This window comes from Salmo trutta, chromosome 38 (genome assembly GCF_901001165.1).
Source record: "Salmo trutta chromosome 38, fSalTru1.1, whole genome shotgun sequence".
NCBI lineage: Eukaryota > Metazoa > Chordata > Actinopteri > Salmoniformes > Salmonidae > Salmo > Salmo trutta.
In genome coordinates this window covers 18,944,027-18,967,061 of record NC_042994.1, presented here as the reverse complement: position 1 = coordinate 18,967,061, position 23,035 = coordinate 18,944,027, and the positions used below count along the sequence as shown (strand labels likewise).

The 23,035-nt window shown below is 41.4% G+C and overlaps 1 protein-coding gene, 1 long non-coding RNA gene and 1 pseudogene across 2 annotated transcripts in view; 1 reads left to right on the top strand and 2 right to left on the bottom strand.

The window, feature by feature from the left end:
* Positions 1–5,829: 5,829 nt before the first annotated feature.
* Positions 5,830–23,035, top strand: part of LOC115177999 (TOG array regulator of axonemal microtubules protein 2-like) — a 48,520-nt gene continuing 31,314 nt past the window's right edge. Inside the window, exons 1-2 of the mRNA XM_029739010.1 lie at positions 5,830–6,629; positions 11,772–11,843. Of these exons, the coding sequence (XP_029594870.1) occupies positions 6,513–6,629; positions 11,772–11,843 (189 nt within the window). The 5' untranslated portion in view covers positions 5,830–6,512. The remainder of the gene's footprint in view (positions 6,630–11,771; positions 11,844–23,035) is intronic.
* LOC115178030 (uncharacterized) lies at positions 7,499–7,941 on the bottom strand. The gene is made up of 2 exons (XR_003872533.1): positions 7,705–7,941; positions 7,499–7,575 (listed from the first exon to the last, which is right to left on the bottom strand). It is a non-coding gene; the product is annotated as an uncharacterized LOC115178030 (long non-coding RNA).
* Positions 14,875–15,548, bottom strand: LOC115178026 (uncharacterized; annotated as a pseudogene).

Sequence of the window (23,035 nt, the reverse complement as noted above, 5' to 3'; positions counted from 1 at the left end):
CTGCATTGCTTGCTGTTTGGGGTTTTAAGCTGGATTTCTGTACAGCATTTTGAGATATCAGCTGATGTAAGAAGGGCTTTATAAATAAATTTGATTTGAAATTTGATTTGATAAATGCTCCTTAAAACCAATGAGGAGATGGCACGTGGGTATATGCCCCTAAAAACAAATGAGGAGATGGAAGATACAGGACTTGCAGCGCGTCCAGTGTCACAAATAGAACCAAGTTCTATTTTAGCACCTGGCTAAGCAGATGCTTTCGCGCGTGCAATGATTGAATAACATGTATGTGTTCATTTATTTTGCAACTGGTCTGGTCAGCATGTTAGAGTTAGACAGGACTCCAGTCATGTCATACTGCAAAACACCACTAGATGCCAGACATACCATTTGCATAGATGGGAATAACCAAGAATTCATGTGAAATCCATTCATGAGAATATTTAAAGAAAGGGAAAAGGGGATAGCTAGTTAGAGTACAAGTGGAAAAGGGTAGTCACTGGTGGGGACAAAAATAATGTTTGCTTCTTTCTGCCACACATTACAACAGTGGTTGTTGTATTTTCTGTTCTGTTTGATTATCACTGGATTTGGGCTTTGTTGCCCTTGTTTACAGTGACCTAAATAATGCTCAAGTAAAAGATGGTGCCTCACAACCACGACCACCGAGTTTATGCCATTGGTTTCTACATCCAGCTTCTAATGGTTCATTTCCATACAGGATTTACCCCAGTATTTTACCCATGGATCTGGTAGACCTGCTCTCATTTGGGGCCAAGGCAATGCTCTGTGTTCTTTTCAGCTGTTTTTTACATAACAATGGCTATCTGTGAACTTTAACACCTTCTCACAAAGCAACAGACTTGAATGATGCAGAGATTGTTGATGCCGTCACCATAAGTCTTTAGAGCTGACATTAACATAAAACCCTGGTCAAAACCCTGGAGTGTGGGTAAGTCTATATGGAAAAGTACCACTAGAGGGAGGCACATCCCAACATGTGATCCTGGATACACAAATCTATCAGCAAGTGTCAACATTTATGCAAGGTCTCAGTCTCACATCAAAATTAGACGTTCATCCATGTTTCTCAAACTTCAAATTTCAAAGTTGTTCCAAATGTTAAATCTCAAAGGGTTTAAGGTTAAATTTACGGATTAACTCCGGATTTTAAGGTTAAGTTTAGGCATTAACTCCAAATGGTTAAAGTAAGCGGTAAGGTTTGGGATAGGCTTATAAGAAAACTATCAAAAATGACTTTCTATCGCTGGATTCAACCATGAAACCTTTGGAGTCAGAGGCAGATGCTTATCCACATCCACAATGTCCTAGAAAAACCAAAACTTACTCAAAGGTAACAGCGCTCACTGTTGCCCCTGGTGGCCGGTTTCCACGTCATATCCTGACATCCTCAGCCATGGATGGATGTCGAATACTGACTTGTATCACGGGTGATCTGCCTGCAAAACTCTGATTCCATTCCAGTCTGGCTCAGCTCAGCAAATGTAGCAATTGGACATTTGAAAACGTAGAAAATCCAATTCAATGATATTGTTGTTTCCTGAACTGAGTGAACTCATGAACTGCATTTGACTTCATTTTCAGAGTTAATTGAGTTGAAATGGAATGAAGGCCAACCCTGCTAACCATGGTCCTTCCCTGTAAAGTCTAGAGCTTTCCCATCAAAACCCCAAGCCCCCATCCTTGTCTACAGTGCCTTCAGAAAGTATTCATACACCTTGACTTATTCCACATTTTGTTGTGTTACAGCCTGAATTCAAAATTGATTATATGTTTTTCACCATAATGAAAAAGTGAAAACGTATATTAAGAAATGTTTGCAAAGGTATTGAATATTTAATACTGAAATATCTAATTTACATAAGTATTCACACCCTTGAGCCAATACTTTGTACAAGCACCTTTGGCAGCGATTACAGCTGTGAGTCTTTCTGGGTAAGTGTCTAAGAGCTTTCCACACCTGGATTGTGCAACATTTGCCCATTATTCTTTTCAATATTCTTCAAGCTCTATACCAGTCAGTGTCAGAGGAAGGCCCTAAAAATTGTCAAAGGCTCCAGCCACCCAAGTCATAGACTGTTCTCTCTGCTACTGCACAGCCAAAAGGCTCCTTAACAGCTTCTACCCCTAAGCCATAGCACTGCTGATCAGTTAATCAAATGGTTACCCGGACTATTTGCATTGACACCCTTTTTTTATTAATATTTGTTATTATTATCTGCATTGACTCTCTTGCACAGGCTCGATATACACTCACTGGACTCTAACCATACACTTACACTGACACTCCCAAACACACACACACACAAAATAGCTTATGGACAACAAAGTCAAGGTGTTGGAGTGGCCATCACAAAGCCCTGATCTCAATCCTATAGAACATTTGTGGGCAGAACTGAAAAAGCTTGTGTGAGCAACGAGGCCTACAAACCTGACTCAGTTACGCCAGCTCTGTCAGGAGGAATGGGCCAAAATTCACCCAACTTATTGTGGGAAGCTTGTGGAAGGCTACTCGAAACGTTTGACCCAAGTTAAACAATTTAAAGGCAATGCTACCAAATACTAATTGAGTGTATGTAAACTTCTGACCCACTGGGAATGTGATGAAAGATATAAAAGCTGAAATAAATCATTCTCTCTACTATTATTCTGACATTTCACATTCTTAAAATAAAGTAGTGATCCTAACTGACCTAAAACAGGGAGTTTTTACTAGGATTAAATGAATTGTGAAAAACTGAGTTTAAAAGTATTTGGCTAAGGTGTATGTTAACTTCCGACTTCAACTGTATATTTCCACTATCGGAAACAATGGGACGACCTCAGAGTTCCATGAGCAATTTTTTGTTGTTGTTTATGTTACAACGTGGGCAGGTCTCATTGCCAACAATAGCGAAGCAGGCATTGTGACGTAGAACAATGGGCTAGTAATAGAACATTCGGAAAGCGAGTTGGTGCCACGGTGCTCAATAGAACTAATAGGAGCTGGCAGGGTGAAAAATGCCCTAAAATAAGGCCTGTTTTTTGTGATTATTTAAAAACTACGGCAAACAGCTGGGATATGGTAATATTGTGAAACTAGGCTCCACGGCGGATGCAATGGTATTCCTCCAAAGCTCCATTGTCCTGGGTCTGCACAACTCTGCCAGGACCTAGGATCAAGGGAGATACTAAAGTGTTTTAGTACTATATCTCTTGACACAATGATGAAAATAATCATGGCCTCCAAACCCTCAAGCTGCATACTGGACCCTATTCCAACTAAACTACTGAAAGAGCTGCTTCCTGTGCTTGGCCCTCCTATGTTGAACATAATAAACGGCTCTCTATCCACCGGATGTGTACCAAGCTCACTAAAAGTGGCAGTAATAAAGCCTCTCTTGAAAAAGCCGAATCTTGACCCAGAAATTATAAAAAACTATCGGCCTATATCGAATCTTCCATTCCTCTCAAAAATTTTAGAAAAAGCTGTTGCACAGCAACTCACTGCCTTCCTGAAGACAAACAATGTATACGAAACGCTTCAGTCTGGTTTTAGACCCCATCATAGCACCGAGACTGCACTTGTGAAGGTGGTAAATGACCTTTTAATGACGTCAGACCGAGGCTCTGCATCTGTCCTCGTGCTCCTAGATCTTAGTGCCGCTTTTGATACCATCGATCACCACATTCTTTTGGAGAGATTGGAAACCCAAATTGGTCTACATGGACAAGTTCTGGCCTGGTTTAGATCTTATCTGTCGGAAAGATATCAGTTTGTCTCTGTGAATGGTTTGTCCTCTGACAAATCAATTGTATATTTCGGTGTTCCTCAAGGTTCCGTTTTAGGACCACTATTGTTTTCACTATATATTTTACCTCTTGGGGATGTCATTCGAAAACATAATGTTAAATTTCACTGCTATGCGGATGACACACAGCTGTACATTTCAATGAAACATGGTGAAGCCCCAAAATTGCCCTCGCTAGAAGCCTGTGTTTCAGACATAAGGAAGTGGATGGCTGCAAACGTTCTACTTTTTAACTCGGACAAAACAGAGATGCTTGTTCTAGGTCCCAAGAAACAAAGAGATCTTCTGTTGAATCTGACAATTAATCTGGATGGTTGTACAGTCGTCTCAAATAAAACTGTGAAGGACCTCGGCGTTACTCTGGACCCTGATCTCTCTTTTGAAGAACATATCAAGACTGTCACAAGGACAGCTTTTTTCCATCTACGTAACATTGCAAAAATAGTCTGGCCCAGGAGTGTGAAGGTGAACGGAAAGGCTGGAGCAACGAACCGCCCTTGCTGTCTCTGCCTTGACGGTTCCCCTCTTTCCACTGGGATTCTCTGCCTCTAACCCTATTACAGGGGCTGAGTCACTGGCTTACTGGTGTTCTTCCATGCCGTCCATGGTAGGGGTGCGTCACTGACGTGGTCTTCCTGTCTGGGTTGGCGCCCCCCCTTGGGTTGTGCCATGGCGGAGATCTTTGTGGGCTATACTCGGCCTTGTCTTAGGACGGTTAGTTGGTGGTTGTAGACATCCCTCTAGTAGTGTGGGGACTGTGCTTTGGCAAAGTGGGTGGGGTTATATCCTGCCTGTTTGGCCCTGTCCGGGGGTATCATCGGATGGGGCCACAGTGTCTTCTGATCCCTCCTGTCTCAGCCTCCAGTATTTATGCTGCAGTAGTTTATGTGTCGGGGGGCTAGGGTCAGTCTGTTACATCTGGAGTATTTCTCTTGTCTTATCCGGTGTCCTGTGTGAATTTAAATATGCTCTCTCTAATTCTCTCTTTCTCTCTTTCTTTCTTTCTCTCGGAGGACCTGAGCCCTAGGACCATGCCTCAGGACTACCTGGCATGATGACTCCTTGTTGTCCCCAGTCCACCTGGCCATGCTGCTGCTCCAGTTTCAACTGTTCTGCCTGCGGCTATGGAACCCTGACCTGTTCACCGGACGTGCTTGTTGCACCCTCGACAACTACTATGATTATTATTATTTGACCATGCTGGTCATTTATGAACATTTTAACATCTTGAACATGTTCTGTTATAATATCCACCCGGCACAGCCAGAAGAGGACTGGCCACCCCTCATAGCCTGGTTCCTCTCTAGGTTTCTTCCTAGGTTTTTGGCCTTTCTAGGGAGTTTTTCCTAGGGAGTTTTTCCTAGCCACCGTGCTTCTTTCACATGCATCGCTTGCTGTTTGGGGTTTTAGGCTGGGTTTCTGTACAGCACTTTGAGATTTCAGCTGATGTACGAAGGGCTATATAAATACATTTGATTTGAAAAATTTGATTTGAATGGACCATTTTTTTATCAGAAAAAAGCATTGTTAAAAATGTCATGAGTCCAGCCTAACTGGAGCATCTAGGCTAGTCACTTCCCAGGGAAAGGATGGTCTTCAGTCGGCCTGTTGTCCACGAAGTGATAGGAACACACATAGGGTCGGTTTGGTGGTTTCTTCAAGTTCAATGCTTTGAGCCAAAGCCGAAGAGACTCCTCATCCATAGGAGGTTGGTGCAAATCAAAAACGTTTGGTGGTCAAAACCGTCCTGCTCCATGAACAGCTTCCGTTTCTGCCAGTTGTTGTGGCATCCCCTTACCGAACATTAAATGCCAGTTTTGCATGAATACATGTTTGGGAAGTTATGCGAGTTAGTTAGCTAGCTGCGAACTTCTGGCTGGAAGTGCTTAACCGGAAAAAAAATATAAACAGACCCTGCCCATATTTCCATTGAAAACGGGACAGAACCAAACCAATCAGTTCTAAATATATAGTTGGTGAAGGCATTCACAGTCGACCGCTCAGACGGGTGAGGGCATTCCAGACACCCATTTTTTACTTGGTCCTTCTAGAAGGATTTAGTGACCAACAGTTTTTTACATGGTCCGTAATTTCTCCGGATTTAGCTACCAATAGATTTTACAGATAACCAAGATACATGTAATACCATTGTTTGAACTAGGTATTGAGTTTATTCTTGTAAAAAACAAATATTGAGTTTATTTTTTATAATTAATTGGTATTATATTTAAAAAGTGATTGATTTGCTCCTAACTTGTAATGTTGTTAATGCTTTTCTTTTTGAATAAATATGTATTTAATGTATAAGTGAATAGTTGGGTTTACTTTGAAGTTTAAGTTTTGACCAATAAGGTCGCTTGTTAAGCTGTGGCCAATGGGAGAGTGGACCTGGTTAATGGAAGCTTGGGCAAAAAGAGAGGGAAAGAGACGTTGAGAAGAGGATGGTCGTTTTACATTAGGACCGTTGGTGAAGAAAATTATAAAAGAAGACGACAAAACTAGAACAAAACCCATACCTACTAAGACATGAAGGGAAATAACGATTTTATTTTATAAGAGAGTTGTTATAATTTTATTAAAACTTAGTAAAGACTGAAGCTACCGTCTCATTGTGGAGGTTTTTGACAGCCTTGAGGTTAGCTTAGCATCGTGTAACACCGAGAGATAATTGCTTGGGAAAGCATAACAGTTCATGTTCCCATGGTATATCGGTTACGGCTAAGGAGTACTGTCTGCCTTGTAGCGGTGCTTGCTGTGGATTTTGTGAGGAAACCTGCAAGGAACTGCCATACTTCCCTGAAGGAATATCTACAAGTAGTGAGTAATCACAACGTGAGGTGCTTCTGGACTTTGTGTTTAGTCGTTTTTAATTTATTTTTTATTTTTTTTAGCTCCAATGCCCGCAAACGGGTTATTAGGCAAGCTTTAAATAATTTGGACATGGGTTGTACATGACTCATTGGGGTTTATTATTTTTCATTTATTTTTGATACTGTGCTGTGAAAATGTAATCATACACATATTGAACCTTATGTATGTTGCCATGGTGGAGTCATACTGTTTCAGTTTAATTTAATGCATGGGCTAGCCCAGGGGTCGGCAACCCAAAATGTTGAAAGAGCCATATTGAACCAAAAAAACAAATCTGTCTGGAGCCGCAAAAAATTAAAAGCCTTATAATGAAGGGAACACATGCTGTAAGTGTCTATTAGCTATATTAGCCTACTATCAAAATGATAAGTAGGCTACAAATACATAATGAGCATTCATGATTAAACGTTTATTTTACCTGCAGCGCATCCTGGAGAGAATGACGCACAACGTGACTGTACGATGGTGCTTGAAGTTTAACTTCCATTATAATGCTAATGTATTGTTTCGTTGCATTGATGAAATTTTAGAAATACAATACAGAAATCAGATTTTTGATGTCATTTTTATTTTAGGATTCGAAAAAACAACAAAATGTGCAACGTGCATAATAGGCCTCCTGTAATTTCAGACCTCCCCATGGAAATAAAATGCGGTCCTTTTCAATCCTCAATAATACGATACAATCCTCTTCTCCTTTCCCCCTTATCTGGGCAACAGACAGAGTGCAATAAAACAGCAGCCTTTTTAAAAGGTAAAGTATGTAAAATTAAAATAATACAGTTTAAGTTCGATTTCTGTGCATTATCCTCTTCTCTTTAGTTTTCTGCAAATGTGCAGCAGCACCCTCTTCTCTTTTGACACGCACAATACAATGCAGCCATCCTCCAACCTGAGCAACAAAACACAATAATATCCCTATGTGTCATTCCAAATATATACTGACAAAAATCTGAAATCACTTTATAAAAACAGCCACTTTGTTACTAAATATGTGCCTATGACAGGATTGTGTTCTTACCCGTTTAATGTGACTTCTGTTTTCGGACATCACTGGACAGCTTCTCAACATCGGGCATGTAAGATGTAACTGTAATCTTCACGCAGGACTGCAAGCTCTCATCTGTGAGGCGGGTGCGGTATTTGGATTTTATGTAGTTCATGTTTGAGAATATCTGCTCGCACAGGTATGTTGATCCAAAGATGGATAATACTCCAAATGCATATTTCTTCATGTTCCTATAACTGTCAGGAAGAATGGAAATGTCTTTCCACGTTACTCTTTTTGTTATTTGACAACTTCTCATTACAAAGCAAACATGCAGGCAATCCTTCTGCATTGGCAATGAAAGCAAATGATTCGGTCCAAGAACTGTGGAATCCTCTGTTCTCCTCAGCTATCTTTCTCTTTTTCCCTTTGGGAGCCATGGCCCATGACACACCCGCCGGTTTGTTTGCAACAGCCACCTGTCTGGCACTACGCCGAGCTGAAAGAAACGTGTGTCGCAGGCTATGACGTAAATCTTCGTTGACAGAAATGTTGAAATTAAATATTTATTATACACATTTTTACAGCATTGGATAATAAATTATATTAAAACAAAAAATATATTCACACCATCTTTTTCCATTTTCATATTTTTGAAAAAGCTCCAGGGAGCCACTAGGGCGGCGCTAAAGAGCCGCATGTGGCTCTAGAGCCACGGGTTGCCGACCCCCGGGCTAGCCTATCCTGATACAATATCAGAAACATATAATCATTTCATCTGAAGTTAATACCCTTTCGTCACCCTAGACAGTTTACAATAGGAATTCTTATTGGAGATGTCCTTCTCACCTAACATCCCATGCTGTGGAGATATTCTACATAAGTTAATATTGTGAGAGTCATATTCGAGCCTGGTGAGAGGGTTACATACAGCATAGCCCAGTGGTTCCCAACCAGGGGTACTAATATTCTATTCTTATTTACAATAAAAGTTACCACAAAATGACCCCGACAGGGTTAGATTGTGTAGAAATGAGCTTTAGATTCCCCCAAAAACCGTAGGGAGGACCCCCAGACCTCCCGCCACTTATATAAAAAAAAAAAGGCCTGCCCCTGGTAATCCATCTGGCCCTGCAGCCTTGTGGAGTTGTTAAGATACACTTTGGTGCTTTTCTCAGAACCTGGAAGTGCCTAATACTGGAAGTGCCTGATATCTCGTGATAGCTTCAGATGTCGGTGTTGAGCAAGAAGAGAGTGGTCCAAAGAAGGGAGAGGTCCATAGAGTAAGGTCGGTTAAGTAAGTCAGGCAGGCAGACAGTTGAAGACTCGATGTGTCTCTTCGGTCTAATCGTACAAAACCCTTCCCATAGAAGATAACATTTCCTGATAGGTCTGTGCCTGAGAGAGAGACGTTCCGTAAATGTAATCTGTAATGCATGTTGCGTGAGACAAGCAACTTGATCACATTTGTAGAGACAAAGTCAGTAGGTATCTGAATTGGAGCTTACATTTTCATGGGTTGCCACTCATCACGTGGTCGAGTCGTTGGCATTGTTATCAACGTTCTACAGCCACATTGATGTCCAAAAGTAAATGACTTTGAATGGGAGCTATGACCGTTTCGCCTAAAATACACTATAGTGGCTTCGAAATACAATGACGTTGCTAAAGTAGGCAAATATTTAGTAGGAAACGACTGCCATTATCATCATGTCATCGAATTTACTTTAGACAGATGGCAATGTTGTCATTAGCTAGCAAAGTTTGTAAGAAAAAAATGTGGTGGTCTCCACTCAATCTCTTAGCTAGCAAGCTAACGTTACACTGCAACTAAAGTCAATCTGGAGACCTCAAAATGAAGACGCAAGGTTTTGCTACTAATAAGTTGCCTTCTTTAGATATTGCATCGTGTTTTTAAGCCACAGTAATGCACTTTAGACCAAATCTTCATCAGTGCCTATTGAGGATGTATTGAGTAAATGTTCAGCTGGCTGTCCTGGCAGTCCTAAAACGAATGTTCAAAACAATATTGTGATGAAACGCGCAACACATGTATAGCTCAGTAGTCTCAGAAACCAGAACCAAATTTTGCATGCATGCTGGCCATCTACTAGATTTTGTTCTGGGGGCAGACCAACCTGGTCTCAGAGCATTTTGTATTATTATATATATATTTTTTAATTAACCTTTGTTTAACTAGGCAAGTCAGTATGTGTTCTGTATGTAAATCCGAGACACCCCAGTTAGTATGATATGTTACCTTTCGTATAGTATGTATTCATTTCTGGTTGTCCATCACCCATTTTGTATGATATGCTACAATTCGTATTATGTTACAAATTTGCAAAACGTTCAATATGTTACATATTTGGTACACATATATGTTAAGAATTTGTGAAACGTAAAATATGCTACAATTTTACCTAGGTGGATAGCGTTAGCTACCTGGTTGGCATTAGCTAGGCTAGGGGTTTGGGTTAAGGTTAGGGTTGCGAGTTAGGTTTAAAGGGGAAGGGTTAGCTAAAAGGGTTAAGTTTATGTTTAGGGGAAGGATTAGCTAACGTGCTAAGTATTTGCAAAGTAGCATAAAAGTAGTAAGTGGCTAAAATGCTAAAGTTGTCCATGATGAGATTTGAACTCGCAACCTTTGGGTTGCTAGACGTTCGCGTTATATGCCCACCTATCTACCCTGACCAACCACTGTACTTTCATTTTTGCAATAAGTAACCATTTGTCTTATTAACTATATGAGACATATACTAAATGGAGGTTTGGATTTCCATACAGAATAATACGAAATGCTCTGAGACCAGGTTGGGCAAACGTAGTCATACTGTGTGTGTGTGTGTGTGCTATTACCAAATTCTTTAGACTTCACAGAGCAGCCTTGTATCAATCGGGAGTAGGCTAACTTTCTGGACTTTAGTGTTTCTTCAATATTTGCTTTTTAGAGTCACGGTTGGTCCAAGAGTAACACAAATGTTGAATTAAGCATACAGACCTAACGCTAAATCACTAGCTGTTCAGTTCAGGCAGGGATTCAATTTATAGCGCAGCACACTGGAAAGCTGATGATGCAGCGCAGCGTTTAAATTAATTTTCCTCGATGTACGCAGAGATCGCGTTAACAATAAATTCTGCAGATGAATGCTCAATCGGAAATGACGTTTAGATGTCAAGCGTGTTTAAGGGGATTGAATCCCAGCCTAAATCCACATTTGCCTGAAACATGAGATAAGGACTAAGTTTGCCTAACCCCTAGTCGGAACAGTCCTTCTGAGATACTGTATCTACCACTATGCTAGAGTTATCTGCAGTCGGATTCAATGTGTAAATACAATTCATTTAAGTGATCAAAAATGGATGTAAATGTCCTACTATTAAAAAAAAAAATGTATTCCATGTTTAATCTGTGACAGGTAGGACTAGCTCAAACTAGAGCAAGGGCCTCTTGTCACAAGGGAATATTCTCAATTGGGAAAAGTCTGCCCTCTCCTTGACTTCTCCTTCCAACTCTCATCCGTGACCATAAATACCGTTAGGGCTAGCGGGACACCTGTCGACAACTTCCGGTGAAATTGGAGGGCGCACAATTCAAATAAATAACCATACAAATTAGGGATAATAAACATTTAGGTACATACAAGTGTCTTATATTAGTTAAAAGCTTATAAAGTCTTGTTCATCTAACTGCATTGTCCGATTTACAATAGGCTTTACAGCGAAAGCATGCGATTGTTTGAGTGCGACGACCCACATCAAAATATTTTTTAACCAGCACAGGCTTCATAAAATCACAAATAGCGACTTTAAATATTCACTAACTTTTTGAAAATCTTCCTCTGATTTGCAATCCAAAGTTTCCCAGCTACAACATGCATGGTCGTTTTGTTAGATAAAATCCTACTTTATATCCCAAAAAGTCTGTGCCATCGATTTTTGAGTTATCCACTCGTTCAACATGAAGAGAAAGGACTCCAAAAGGCTACCGCTAAACTTTGTTAAAACAAGTCAAAATACGTTTCTATTTAATCCTCATGTGACGACCCTCCCACTCTGTCTGCCGAATTCTTTCTCTTTGCTCTTGTTTTCCTTAATAGGATGTCGGTGGGCGGAGCCAGGAGGGTCGTAAGCGAAATGGGACACAATCCTGGGCTCTGGTGTGTCCCAAGGTAAATGCACCTCTTCCCCATTCATTGAGGAGATCCTGTCCATGCAGACACTGATAGATTTTGGCTGTGGCCTTTTGTTAGTTTGCTTTGGCACCTTTCAACAACCTGCATTATCACATTTATGCATGCAAACACTCACTTACACTACTAATTACACACACTATTGTTAATTGTATTTAGTTTACTTATTTAATAAATATATTTTCTTATTCCTTGTCTCCACGTTGTCTCCCTTTTGTTACGAACTTGGAGCCGGTTCGTGACACTCGGGTACTAAAATGTAATTAAACTATAATATTTCATACGGAAAGAAGTATGTTCAATAGAAAAGCAAAATTAGCAGGTGCGTTTCCTCTTCGTCTCGCGCATACAGACTGATTTCCAACTCAAAATTCTTCCTCATTTGGGAAACCTTGAACAAAGACTGTTGACGTCTAGTGGAAGCCATAGGAGTTGCAATCTGGGAGCTGGATTTGGATATGACCCTATACGTTCCATTGGAAGAGCATGGGCTCTCAAAAAGAAAACAAATTCCGGTTGGTTTTTCTTTAGATATTCTCCTACCAAATCAATTGTGATATTGTCTCATACATTATTTCTACAAACTTCAAAGTGTTTTCTATCCAATGGTACCAATTATATGCATCTCCTGCCTTCTGGGCCTGAGTAACAGGCAGTTTACTTTGGGCACGTCAGTCAGACAGGAAGTGGAGAAAAATAGACCCTAGCCTGAAGAAGTGGTTGCCATATGTAGTAGAGTGTCAATTCGTTAATACACTGTAGGTGAACGGAGGAGTTTGCGCCTCTCCTCGATTGCTTCCTCCGGTGGATGATACTCAGGTGTATTTTATTGTGGAAATAGTTTAGAAAGCTGCCACACCCCCTTAGAATGAGCTGTTTGCTACTCAACCTTATATCTATAAAATGTCTAGCACAACTAGCTACATTTATTTTGAACTCTTTACACATGTATTATGGAATTTTTCCTCTGTAAACGTAATTTGCCTGCTAGTGGAGGAGAGTCTCATTTCACACGTGTGCATTTTTCCACGTTACCTTTTTCAAAAAGAGGTGAGGATTAGACGGAGTTGAGGACATGAGGAATTTAGCAAATCCAATTGAGATTCTCCCTAGGCCTTTTTCTCAAATGGATTTCCTTGACTCCTCATGTCCTCTCCTCACATCCTTTTGAAATTGCGCTAATGCATTATGTCTAGATTTCGGTATACTAATACTGGGCATGCGTTTGTTGCAGCAGCTACTTTTGCTACAATGTAGCCTTCGACGCTCATTGTGTGTAATCTGCCACCCAGCATTAAAACAGTTTAACCTCTCTAGGGCAGGTGGCACCAAATCGTCCCACCTACGTAACAGCCAGTTGAATCCTGTGGCGCGATTTTCAAATACCTTAGAAATGCTATTACTTCGATTTCTCAAACATATGACTATTTTACAGCTATTTAAAGACAAGACTCTCGTTAATCTAACCACACTGTCCGATTTCAAAAAGGCTTTACAACGAAAGCAAAACATTAGATTATGTCAGCAGAGTACCCAGCCAGAAATAATCAGACACCCATTTTTCAAGCTAGCATATAATGTCACAAAAACCCAGAAGACAGCTAAATGCAGCACTAACCTTTGATGATCTTCATCAGATGACACACCTAGGACATTATGTTATACAATACATGCATGTTTTGTTCAATCAAGTTCATATTTATATCAAAAACCAGCTTTTTACATTAGCATGTGACGTTCAGAACTAGCATACCCCCCGCAAACTTCCGATGAATTTACTAACAATTTGCTAAATTACTCACGATAAACGTTCACAAAAAGCATAACAATTATTTTAAGAATTATAGATACAGAACTCCTCTATGCACTCGATATGTCCGATTTTTAAAATAGCTTTTCGGTGAAAGCACATTTTGCAATATTCTAAGTAGATAGCCCGGCATCACAGGGCTAGCTACTTAGACACCCACCAAGTTTAGCACTCACCAGTCAGATTTACTATTAGAAAAGTTTGATTAACTTTCCTGTTCTTCGTCAGAATGCACTCCCAGGACTTCTACTTCAATAACAAATGTAGGTTTGGTCCAAAATAATCCATAGTTATGTTCCAACAGCGACGTTTTGTTCGTGCGTTCAAGACACTATCCCAATGGTAAATAAGGGTCACGCGCACGGCGCATTTCGTGACACAAGATTTCTAAATATTTCATTACCGTACTTCGAAGCATGTCAACCGCTGTTTAAAATCAATTTTTATGCCATTTTTCTCGTAAAAAAGCGATAATATTCCGACCGGGAATCTGCAATTAGGTAAATAACCGAAAGAAAATACAGCATGGGGTCGACTCGGGCACGCACCTAATTCCTTTGTCCTCTTATCGGCCACTTGGCAAACGCCCTAATGTGTTTCAGCCTGGGGCTGCCTCTTCATCGTTCAGCTTTTTCCCGGGCTCTGAGAGCCTATGGAAGCCGTAGGAAGTGTCACGTTACAGCTAAGATCCCCACTCTTCAATAAACAGAGACAAGAAGAACAACTCCTTGTCAGACAGGCCACTTCCTACATGAAATCTTCTCAGGTTTTTGCCTGCCATATGAGTTCTGTTATACTCACAGACACCATTCAAACAGTTTTAGAAACTTTAGGGTGTTTTCTATACGTTTTTTTATCCGGCCGTGTAAATGCTGCCCCCTAGCCCTAACAAGTTAATTAAAACTAGCTTGTTTGTCAATGAAACTCTCATGGTACTGAATCTAACTTTAAAGACTAAAAGGAAAGAATAACAAAGCAACAGTAAACATGTCGTCAATGGCAAGATGCATCATTCACACAAGTTTTGTTAAAACCGGGCCAGTGGTGTCAGAGATCGCGTGTGACTAACTAACGTGAGCATTGTACGTACGAACGGCCGGAGACAGAGCCATAGTCCCCCTCCGATTTCATCGTGGGTGACAATGAGTGAACCAATAAATATTTATTTATTTCCACACAAACTTTTTTATTGTCGAATTAACAAATAATGTCATAGTATCCAGTATTTCGAAGCTGTCACTTTAAACTGCTCCTTTTGCAGACGTGTTTGTAAATAAAAGGGCATACAGTGGCGCCACACCCCCAACACACCTCCAGAGAGTGGCCAATCGGTGTCTGCATCTTGCACCCCTTACACCTGCCCACTTGATTCTTCCAAATGTCTCTGCAGACTGATGAGCTTTTCGAGGGCTTGCTTCGTGGCCTGGGTCGCCACAGTGTGCGATGCCATTCACCGCCACCCACTTTGGATCTTTAACGCAGTCCTCCTCATGCCCAATGACGGCGGAGGGCAGCCAGGCTGTATCGTATCCTCTCTGTTGCCACGAGCACCACATTGCTACATTCTGCCTATCCATCTTCTTCACGCGGCCCACCCGGACCTTCAGCTGCAATATCACGTGTTCTCCAGTGGGGCACCCACCGGGGTAACCTTGCGCCTTGGCTATGTCCCGACTGCAGTAGACCCCCAGGCCCAACGTGCCCCCCGTCGAGGGCCGGAACCCCAATGTGATGATGGCTCGTTCACTGTCACGGTGGGTGCTGTGGTACATGGTGTAGACTTGTCTGCCCCGTGGTGCCTGGCCAGGTTTCAGGACAATCTGCTTCTCAATCACAGCCTCTCAACCGGTGAACTGCATCAACTTCGCTGGCATGGCTCTGCTAACGGACACACAGTTGACACCAATTTGTAAACCGATGAGATCAATCAATCAAATGTATTTATAAAGACCTTTTATACATCAGTAGTTATCACAAAGTGCTTTACAGTAACCCAGCCTAGACCCCAAAGTACAAGCAAAGCAGAAGTGAGAGCACAGTGGTGTAACGGCTGTCGTAATGAGAAGGGCAGCGTGATAAGTGCTCATATGTTATTTCACTATGGAACACTTGAACAACATAACAAAACGAAAACAAGCCAACAGTTCTGTCAGGTAACAGAAAACTAAACAGAAAACAACTACCCACAAACACAGGTGGGAAAAGGCTGCCTAAGTATGATTCCCAATCAGAGACAACAATAGACGGCTGCCTCTGATTGGAAACCATACTCGGCCAAAACAAATATAAATATATATATATAATGACATAGAATGCCCACCCCATATCACACCCTGACCTAACCAAACAGAGAAATTGGCTCTCTCAGGTCAGGGCGTGACCAATGGCTTGGAAAAATTCCCATATAGGAACCTGGAGAGGAACCCAGCTCAGAGAGCCTATCCTCTTCTGGCTGTACCTCATAATCATCAGTGACAAAATCTACGACTCATAGCATACGTATCGGTGAATCGTTGTGAGAGTGTAATCAATGTGTAATAACTACAGAAAAAATGTATGAACATGTTAAATTATGTGACGTGGAGTCGTATTCAGGTCCTGATTAGTCAATAAGCTTATTTGACGCGTCTAATAGTGTTATTTGACATATCTTTTTGACACGCAAAGACCCAAACGGCGTTCCATATGTACCGGGTTAGGCTATATGTGTTGTACACACACATCAATAATGTATTGATGAAAAAACATATTGAAGACATAGTGTCACGGCTGTCGAAAGGAGCAGACCAAAGTGCAGCGTGGTTGTAGTTCCACATTTTATTTAATCTGTGAAACTTTGCAATAGATAAATAACTGACTTGACAAAAACAACAAACCGTGACGCAGAGAGAAACAAACACTACTCAAAATATACTGCTCAAAAAAATAAAGGGAACATTTAAACAACACATCCTAGATCTGAATGAAATAAATAATCTTATTAAATACTTCTTTCTTTACATAGTTGAATGTGCTGACAACAAAATCACACAAAAACAATCAATGGAAATCCAATTTATCAACCCATGGAGGTCTGGATTTGGAGTCACACTCAAAATTAAAGTGGAAAACCACACTACAGGCTGATCCAACTTTGATGTAATGTCCTTAAAACAAGTCAAAATGAGGCTCAGTAGTGTGTGTGGCCTCCACGTGCCTGTATGACCTCCCTACAACGCCTGGGCATTCTCCTGATGAGTTGGCGGATGGTCTCCTGAAGGATCTCCTCCCAGACCTGGACTAAAGCATCTGCCAACTCCTGGACAGTCTGTGGTGCAACGTGGCGTTGGTGGATGGAGCGAGACATGATGTCCCAGATGTGCTCAATTGGATTCAGGTCTGGGGAACGGGCGGGCCAGTCCATAGCATCAATGCCTTCCTCTTGCAGGAACTGCTGACACACTCCAGCCACATGAGGTCTAGCATTGTCTTGCATTAGGAGGAACCCAGGGCCAACCGCACCAGCATATGGTCAAAAAAAGGGTCTGAGGATCTCATCTCAGTACCTAATGGCAGTCAGGCTACCTCTGGCGAGCACATGGAGGGCTGGGCGGCCCCCCAAAGAAATGCCACCCCACACCATGACTGACCCACCGCCAAACCGGTCATGCTGGAGGATGTTGCAGGCAGCAGAACGTTCTCCACAGCGTCTCCAGACTCTGTCACGTCTGTCACGTGCTCCGTGTGAACCTGCTTTCCTATGAAGAGCACAGGGCGCCTGTAGCGAATTTGCCAATCTTGGTGTTCTCTGGCAAATGCCAAACGTCCTGCACGGTGTTGGGCTGTAAGCACAACCCCCACCTGTGAACGTCGGGACCTCATACCACCCTCATGGAGTCTGTTTCTGACCGTTTGAGCAGACACATGCACATTTGTGGCCTGCTGGAGGTCATTTTGCAGGGCTCTGGCAGTGCTCCTCCTTGCACAAAGGCGGAGGTAGCGGTCCTGCTGCTGGGTTGTTACCCTCCTACGACCTCCTCCACGTCTCCTGATGTACTGGCCTGTCTCCTGGTAGCGCCTCCATGCTCTGGACACTACGCTGACAGACACAGCATCCCTCTTGCCACAGCTCGCATTGATGTGCCATCCTGGATGAGCTGCACTACCTGAGCCACTTGTGTGGGTTGTAGACTCCGTCTCATGCGACCACTAGAGTGAAAGCACCGCCAGCATTCAAAAGTGACCAAAACATCAGCCAGGAAGCATAGGAACTGAGAAGTGGTCTGTGGTCCCCACCTGCAGAACCACTCCTTTATTGGGGGTGTCTTGCTAATTGCCTATAATTTCCACCTGTTGTCTATTCCATTTGCACAACAGCATGTGAAATTTATTGTCAATCAGTGTTGCTTTCTAAGTGGACAGTTTGATTTCACAGAAGTGTGATTGACTTGGAGTTACATTGTGTTGTTTAAGTGTTCCCTTTATTTTTTTGAGCAGTGTATATTAACCCACAAACACCAGGAAGGAAAAACCCCTTCTTAAATATGATCTCAATCAGAGACAACGAGGACCAGCTGCCTCCAATTGGAGATCAACCCAAAAAACAACATAGAAATGGAAACCTAGAACATCAACATAGAAATACAAAACATAGAAAAACACAACACCCCCTGTCACGCCCTGACCAACTCTACCTTAGAAAATAACATCTTTCAATGGTCAGGATGTGACACATAGAGGTTTTTTTTTTTTTAAATCTCCACACTCAAATTATTATTCACTCGAAGTATGTTCCCATGATTTATTCCCCCCAAAAAGATTATTGACTAAACCTAAATTCAATCTAAAGCGCTGAGGATCAACTTTAAATGGGGATTGACGTGAACTACAACACAGATATTCTTAGCTACTGATTGAGTACAAAGTATGATGTCGTAATGTATACAAGGTGCCATTGATCAACACAAACCTCTTCCTTTTCGACTGAACTAAACTCCATCTTCTCCCTCTATAAAGAGTATTTTGTATAGTCACCACCAGGGCTGGGGTCAATTCAGTGACTCATTTAATTAAAATCTCCCATCATTTATTATGAAGACTTTTCATTTTACTGAACTAACTGAATTAAAGTCAACCCTGATCCCAATACAGCTGTACAGTGGTAATTTGACAGGACTGTGAGGGAAAGCAAAACATAACATATCTAACATGTAAGTTAGATAGTAACAACAATAAATCCAGTACTGTATAGTTACCGCTGTAGAAAAACTAAAATCTATGCCTTATAGATCCCAATGTTGTGCAACTGACTTGCTGTGGATACGTTGCAAAAATGTTTTTACATTGTTTCTACCTTTCTCAGGTAATTTGCCTACCCGTACTAACTCCAATGTTTTGACAGTGCATCTCCGATAGTTTCACTTTCGATTTTTCAGCTCAGCTTCCTTGCGTGACATCCATGGACATCATACCCAATGAAATCTCTTCAAACAATATCCCTTTTGCTTTAGAGATCACTTTCATTTTAAAGTGCTTTACATGGAATCCCTCATTGTATTCATGCTATTCCATATCATAACGCTAGGCCCATTCTCATTTCAAGACATGCCAGGCAATGTTGCCCTCTAGTGTTTTTTTTGGAGATACAGCATGTATTATTTTATCATTAGTCATCATGGGTTGTGGTTAATTCCATGTCAATGCCAGTCAATTCAGAAACTAAACCAGATTCAAATGACACATGTTCCTCATTGGAATTTGAATTTCAAGGTACTTCCTGAATTGACTGGAATTTAAATGGAATTGACCTCAAACCTGAGGTTTATCAACCAAAAGTATACTCAGCTGGAAAGAGGAAAAACAGAGGAAATATATATATTTTTTAAACACACACTGGAAGTAAATGTTGTCACTTTTCCTAATAAAAACATAACTGATTTGTGTGTATATACAATATATATAATTCACTGACCAAAAATATAAACGCAACATGCAACAATTTCTAAGATTTTACTGAGTTACAGTTAATATGAGCAAATCAGTCAATTGAAATAAATGTATTAGGCCCTAATCTATGGATTTCCCATGACTGGAAATACAGATATGCATCTGTTGGTCACAGATAACTTAAAGGTAGGGGCATGGATCAGAACACCAGTCAGTATCTGGTATGACCACCATTTGCCTCATGCAGTGCGACACATCTCCTTCGCATAATCAGTCGGTCGATTGTGGAATGTTGTCCCACCCCCTTCAATGGTTGTGTGAAGTTGCTGGATATTGCCGGGAACTGGAACGCGCTGTCGTACATGTCAATCCAGAGCATCCCTAACATGCTCAATGGGTAACATGTTTGGTTAGTATGCAGGCCATGGAAGAACTGGGACATTTTTACCTTCCAGGAATTGTGTACAGATCCGATGACATGGGGCCGTGCATTATCATGCTGAAACATGAGGTGATGGCGGTGGATGAATGGCACAACAATGGGCCTCGGGGTATCGTCACCGTATCTCTGTGCATTCAAATTGCCAAAGATAAAATGCAATTGTGTTTGTTGTCTGTAGCTTATGCCTGCCCATACCATAACCCCACCGCCACCATGGGGCACTTGCTGTTCACAGCGATGACATTACCAAACCGCTCGCTGTCTGCCATCTGCCCGGTACAGTTGAAACAGGGATTCATCCGTGAAGAGCAAACTTCTCCAGGATGCCAGCGGCCATTGAAGGTGAGCATTTTCCCACTGAAGTCGGCTACGACGCAAAACTGCAGTCAGGTCAAAACCATGGTGAGGACGACGAGTTTGCAGATGAGCTTCCCTGAGATGGTTTCTGACAGTTTGTGCAGAAATTCTTCAGTTGTGCAAATCCATAGTTTCATCAGCTGTCTGGGTGGCTGGTCTCAGATGATCCCGCTGGTGAAGAAACTGGATGTGGAGGTCCTGGGCTGTCGTGGTTACACGTGGTCTGCGGTTGTGAGGCTTATTGGACGTACTGCGGTTTATGGTAGAGAAATGAACATTCTATTCTCTGGCAACAGCTTTGGTAGACACTCCAGCAGCTGCATGGCGAATTGACCGCTCCCTCAAAATTTGAAAGATCTGTAGCATTGTGTTGTGTAACAAAACTGCACCTTTGAGTGGCCTTTTATTGTCCCCAGCACAAGGTGCACCTGCGTAAGGATCATGGTGTTTAATCAGCTTCTTGATATGCCACAGCTGTCAGGTGGATGGATTATCTTGGCGAAGGAGAAATGCTCACTAACGAGGATGTAAACAAATGTGTGCACAAAATATGTATATACAGTTGAAGTCGGAGGTTTACATACACTTAGGTTGGAGTCATTAAAATTCGTTTTTCAACCACTCCACAAATGTCTTGTTAACAAACTAGTTTTGGCAAGTCAGTTAGGACATCTACTTTGTGCATGACACAAGTAATTTATCCAACAATTGTTTACAGACAGATTATTTCACTTATAATTCACTGTATCACAATTCCAATGGGTCAGAAGTTTACATACACTAAGTTGACTGTGCCTTTAAACAGGTTGGAAAATTCCAGAAATGATGTCATGGCTTTAGAAGCTTCTGATAGGCTAATTGACAACATTTGAGTCAATTGGAGGTGTACCTGTGGATGTATTTCAAGGCCTACCTTCAAACTCAGTGCCTTTTTTCTTGACATCATGGTAAAATGAAAAGAAATCAGCCAAGACCTCAGAAAAAAAATTGTAGACCTCCACAAGCCTGGTTCATCCTTGGGAGCAGTTTCCAAATGCCTGAAGGTACCACGTTCATCTGTACAAACAATAGAACGCAAGTATAAACACCATGGGACCACGCAGCCGTCATTCCGCTCAGGAAGGAGATGTGTTCTGTCTCCTAGAGATGAACGTACTTTGGTGCAAATCAATCCCAGAACAACGGCAAAGGACCTCGTGAAGATGCTGGAGGAAACGGGTACAAAAGTATCTATATCCACAGTAAAATGAGTCCTATATTGATATAACCTGAAAGGCCGCTCAATAAGGACGAAGCCGCTGCTCCAAAATCTCCATTAAAAAAATAAAAAACTGACTAACGTTTGCAAAGAGCATCCTTTTTGGAGAAATGTCCTCTGGTCTGATGAAACAAAATCAGACCTGTTTGGCCATAATGACCATCATTATGTTTGGAGGAAAAAGGGGGAGGCTTGCAAGCCGAAGAACACCATCCCAACCGTGAATCACGGGGGTGGCAGCATCATGTTGTGGGGGTGCTTTGCTGCAGGAGGGACTGGTGCACTTCACAAAATAGATGGCATCATGAGGGAGGAAAATTATGTGGATATATTAAAGCAAAATCTCAAGACATCAGTCAGGAAGTTAAAGCTTGGTGGCAAAATGGTTGTTGCAAAATGGCTTAAGGACAACAAAGGCAAGGTATTGGAGTGGCCATCACAAAGCCCTGACCTCAATCCTATAGAAAATATCCCAATGAAGTTAAAGGGGAAGGGTTAGCTAAAAGGGTTAAGTTTAGGGGAAGGGTTAGCTAACATGCTAAGTATTTGCAAAGTAGCTTAAAAGTAGTTGAAAAGTTGCTAATTAGCTAAAGTTGTCCATGACGAGATTTGAACTCGCAACCTTTGGGTTTCTAGACGTTCACATTATACGCCCACCTATCTACCCTGACCAACCACTGTACTTTCATTTTTGCCATAAGTAACCATTTGTCTTACGAACCATACGAAAATATAACATATATTAAATTGAGGTTTGGATTTCCATGCTGAATTTTTTTTTTTTAAAGTGTGTGCGTGCAAGAAGGCCTACAAACCTGACTCAGTTACACCAGCTCTGCCAACTTATCGTAGGAAGCTTTTGGAAGGCTACCCAAAACGTTTGACCCAAGTTAAACAATTTAAAAGCAATGCTACCAAATACTAACTGAGTGTATGTAAACTTCTGACCCACTGGGAATGTGATGAAAGAAATAAAAGCTGAAATAAATCATTCTCTCTACTATTATTCTGACATTTCACATTCTTAAAATTAAGTAGTGATCCTAACTGACCTAAAACGGGATTTTTACTAGGATTAAATTTCAGGAATTGTATAAAACTGAGTTTAAATATATTTGGCTAAGGTGTATGTAAACTTCCAACTTCAACTGTATACTATATATATAAATATAAACTCAGCAAAAAAAGAAACATCCTCTCATTGTCGCCTGCATTTATTTTCAGCAACTTAACGTGTGTAAATAATTGTATGAACATAAGTTTAATAAACTGAACCAGTTCCACAGAAATGTGACTAACAGAAATGGAATAACGTGTCCCTGAACAAAGGGGGGGGTCAATCAAAAGTAACAGTCAGAATCTGGTGTGGCCACCAACTG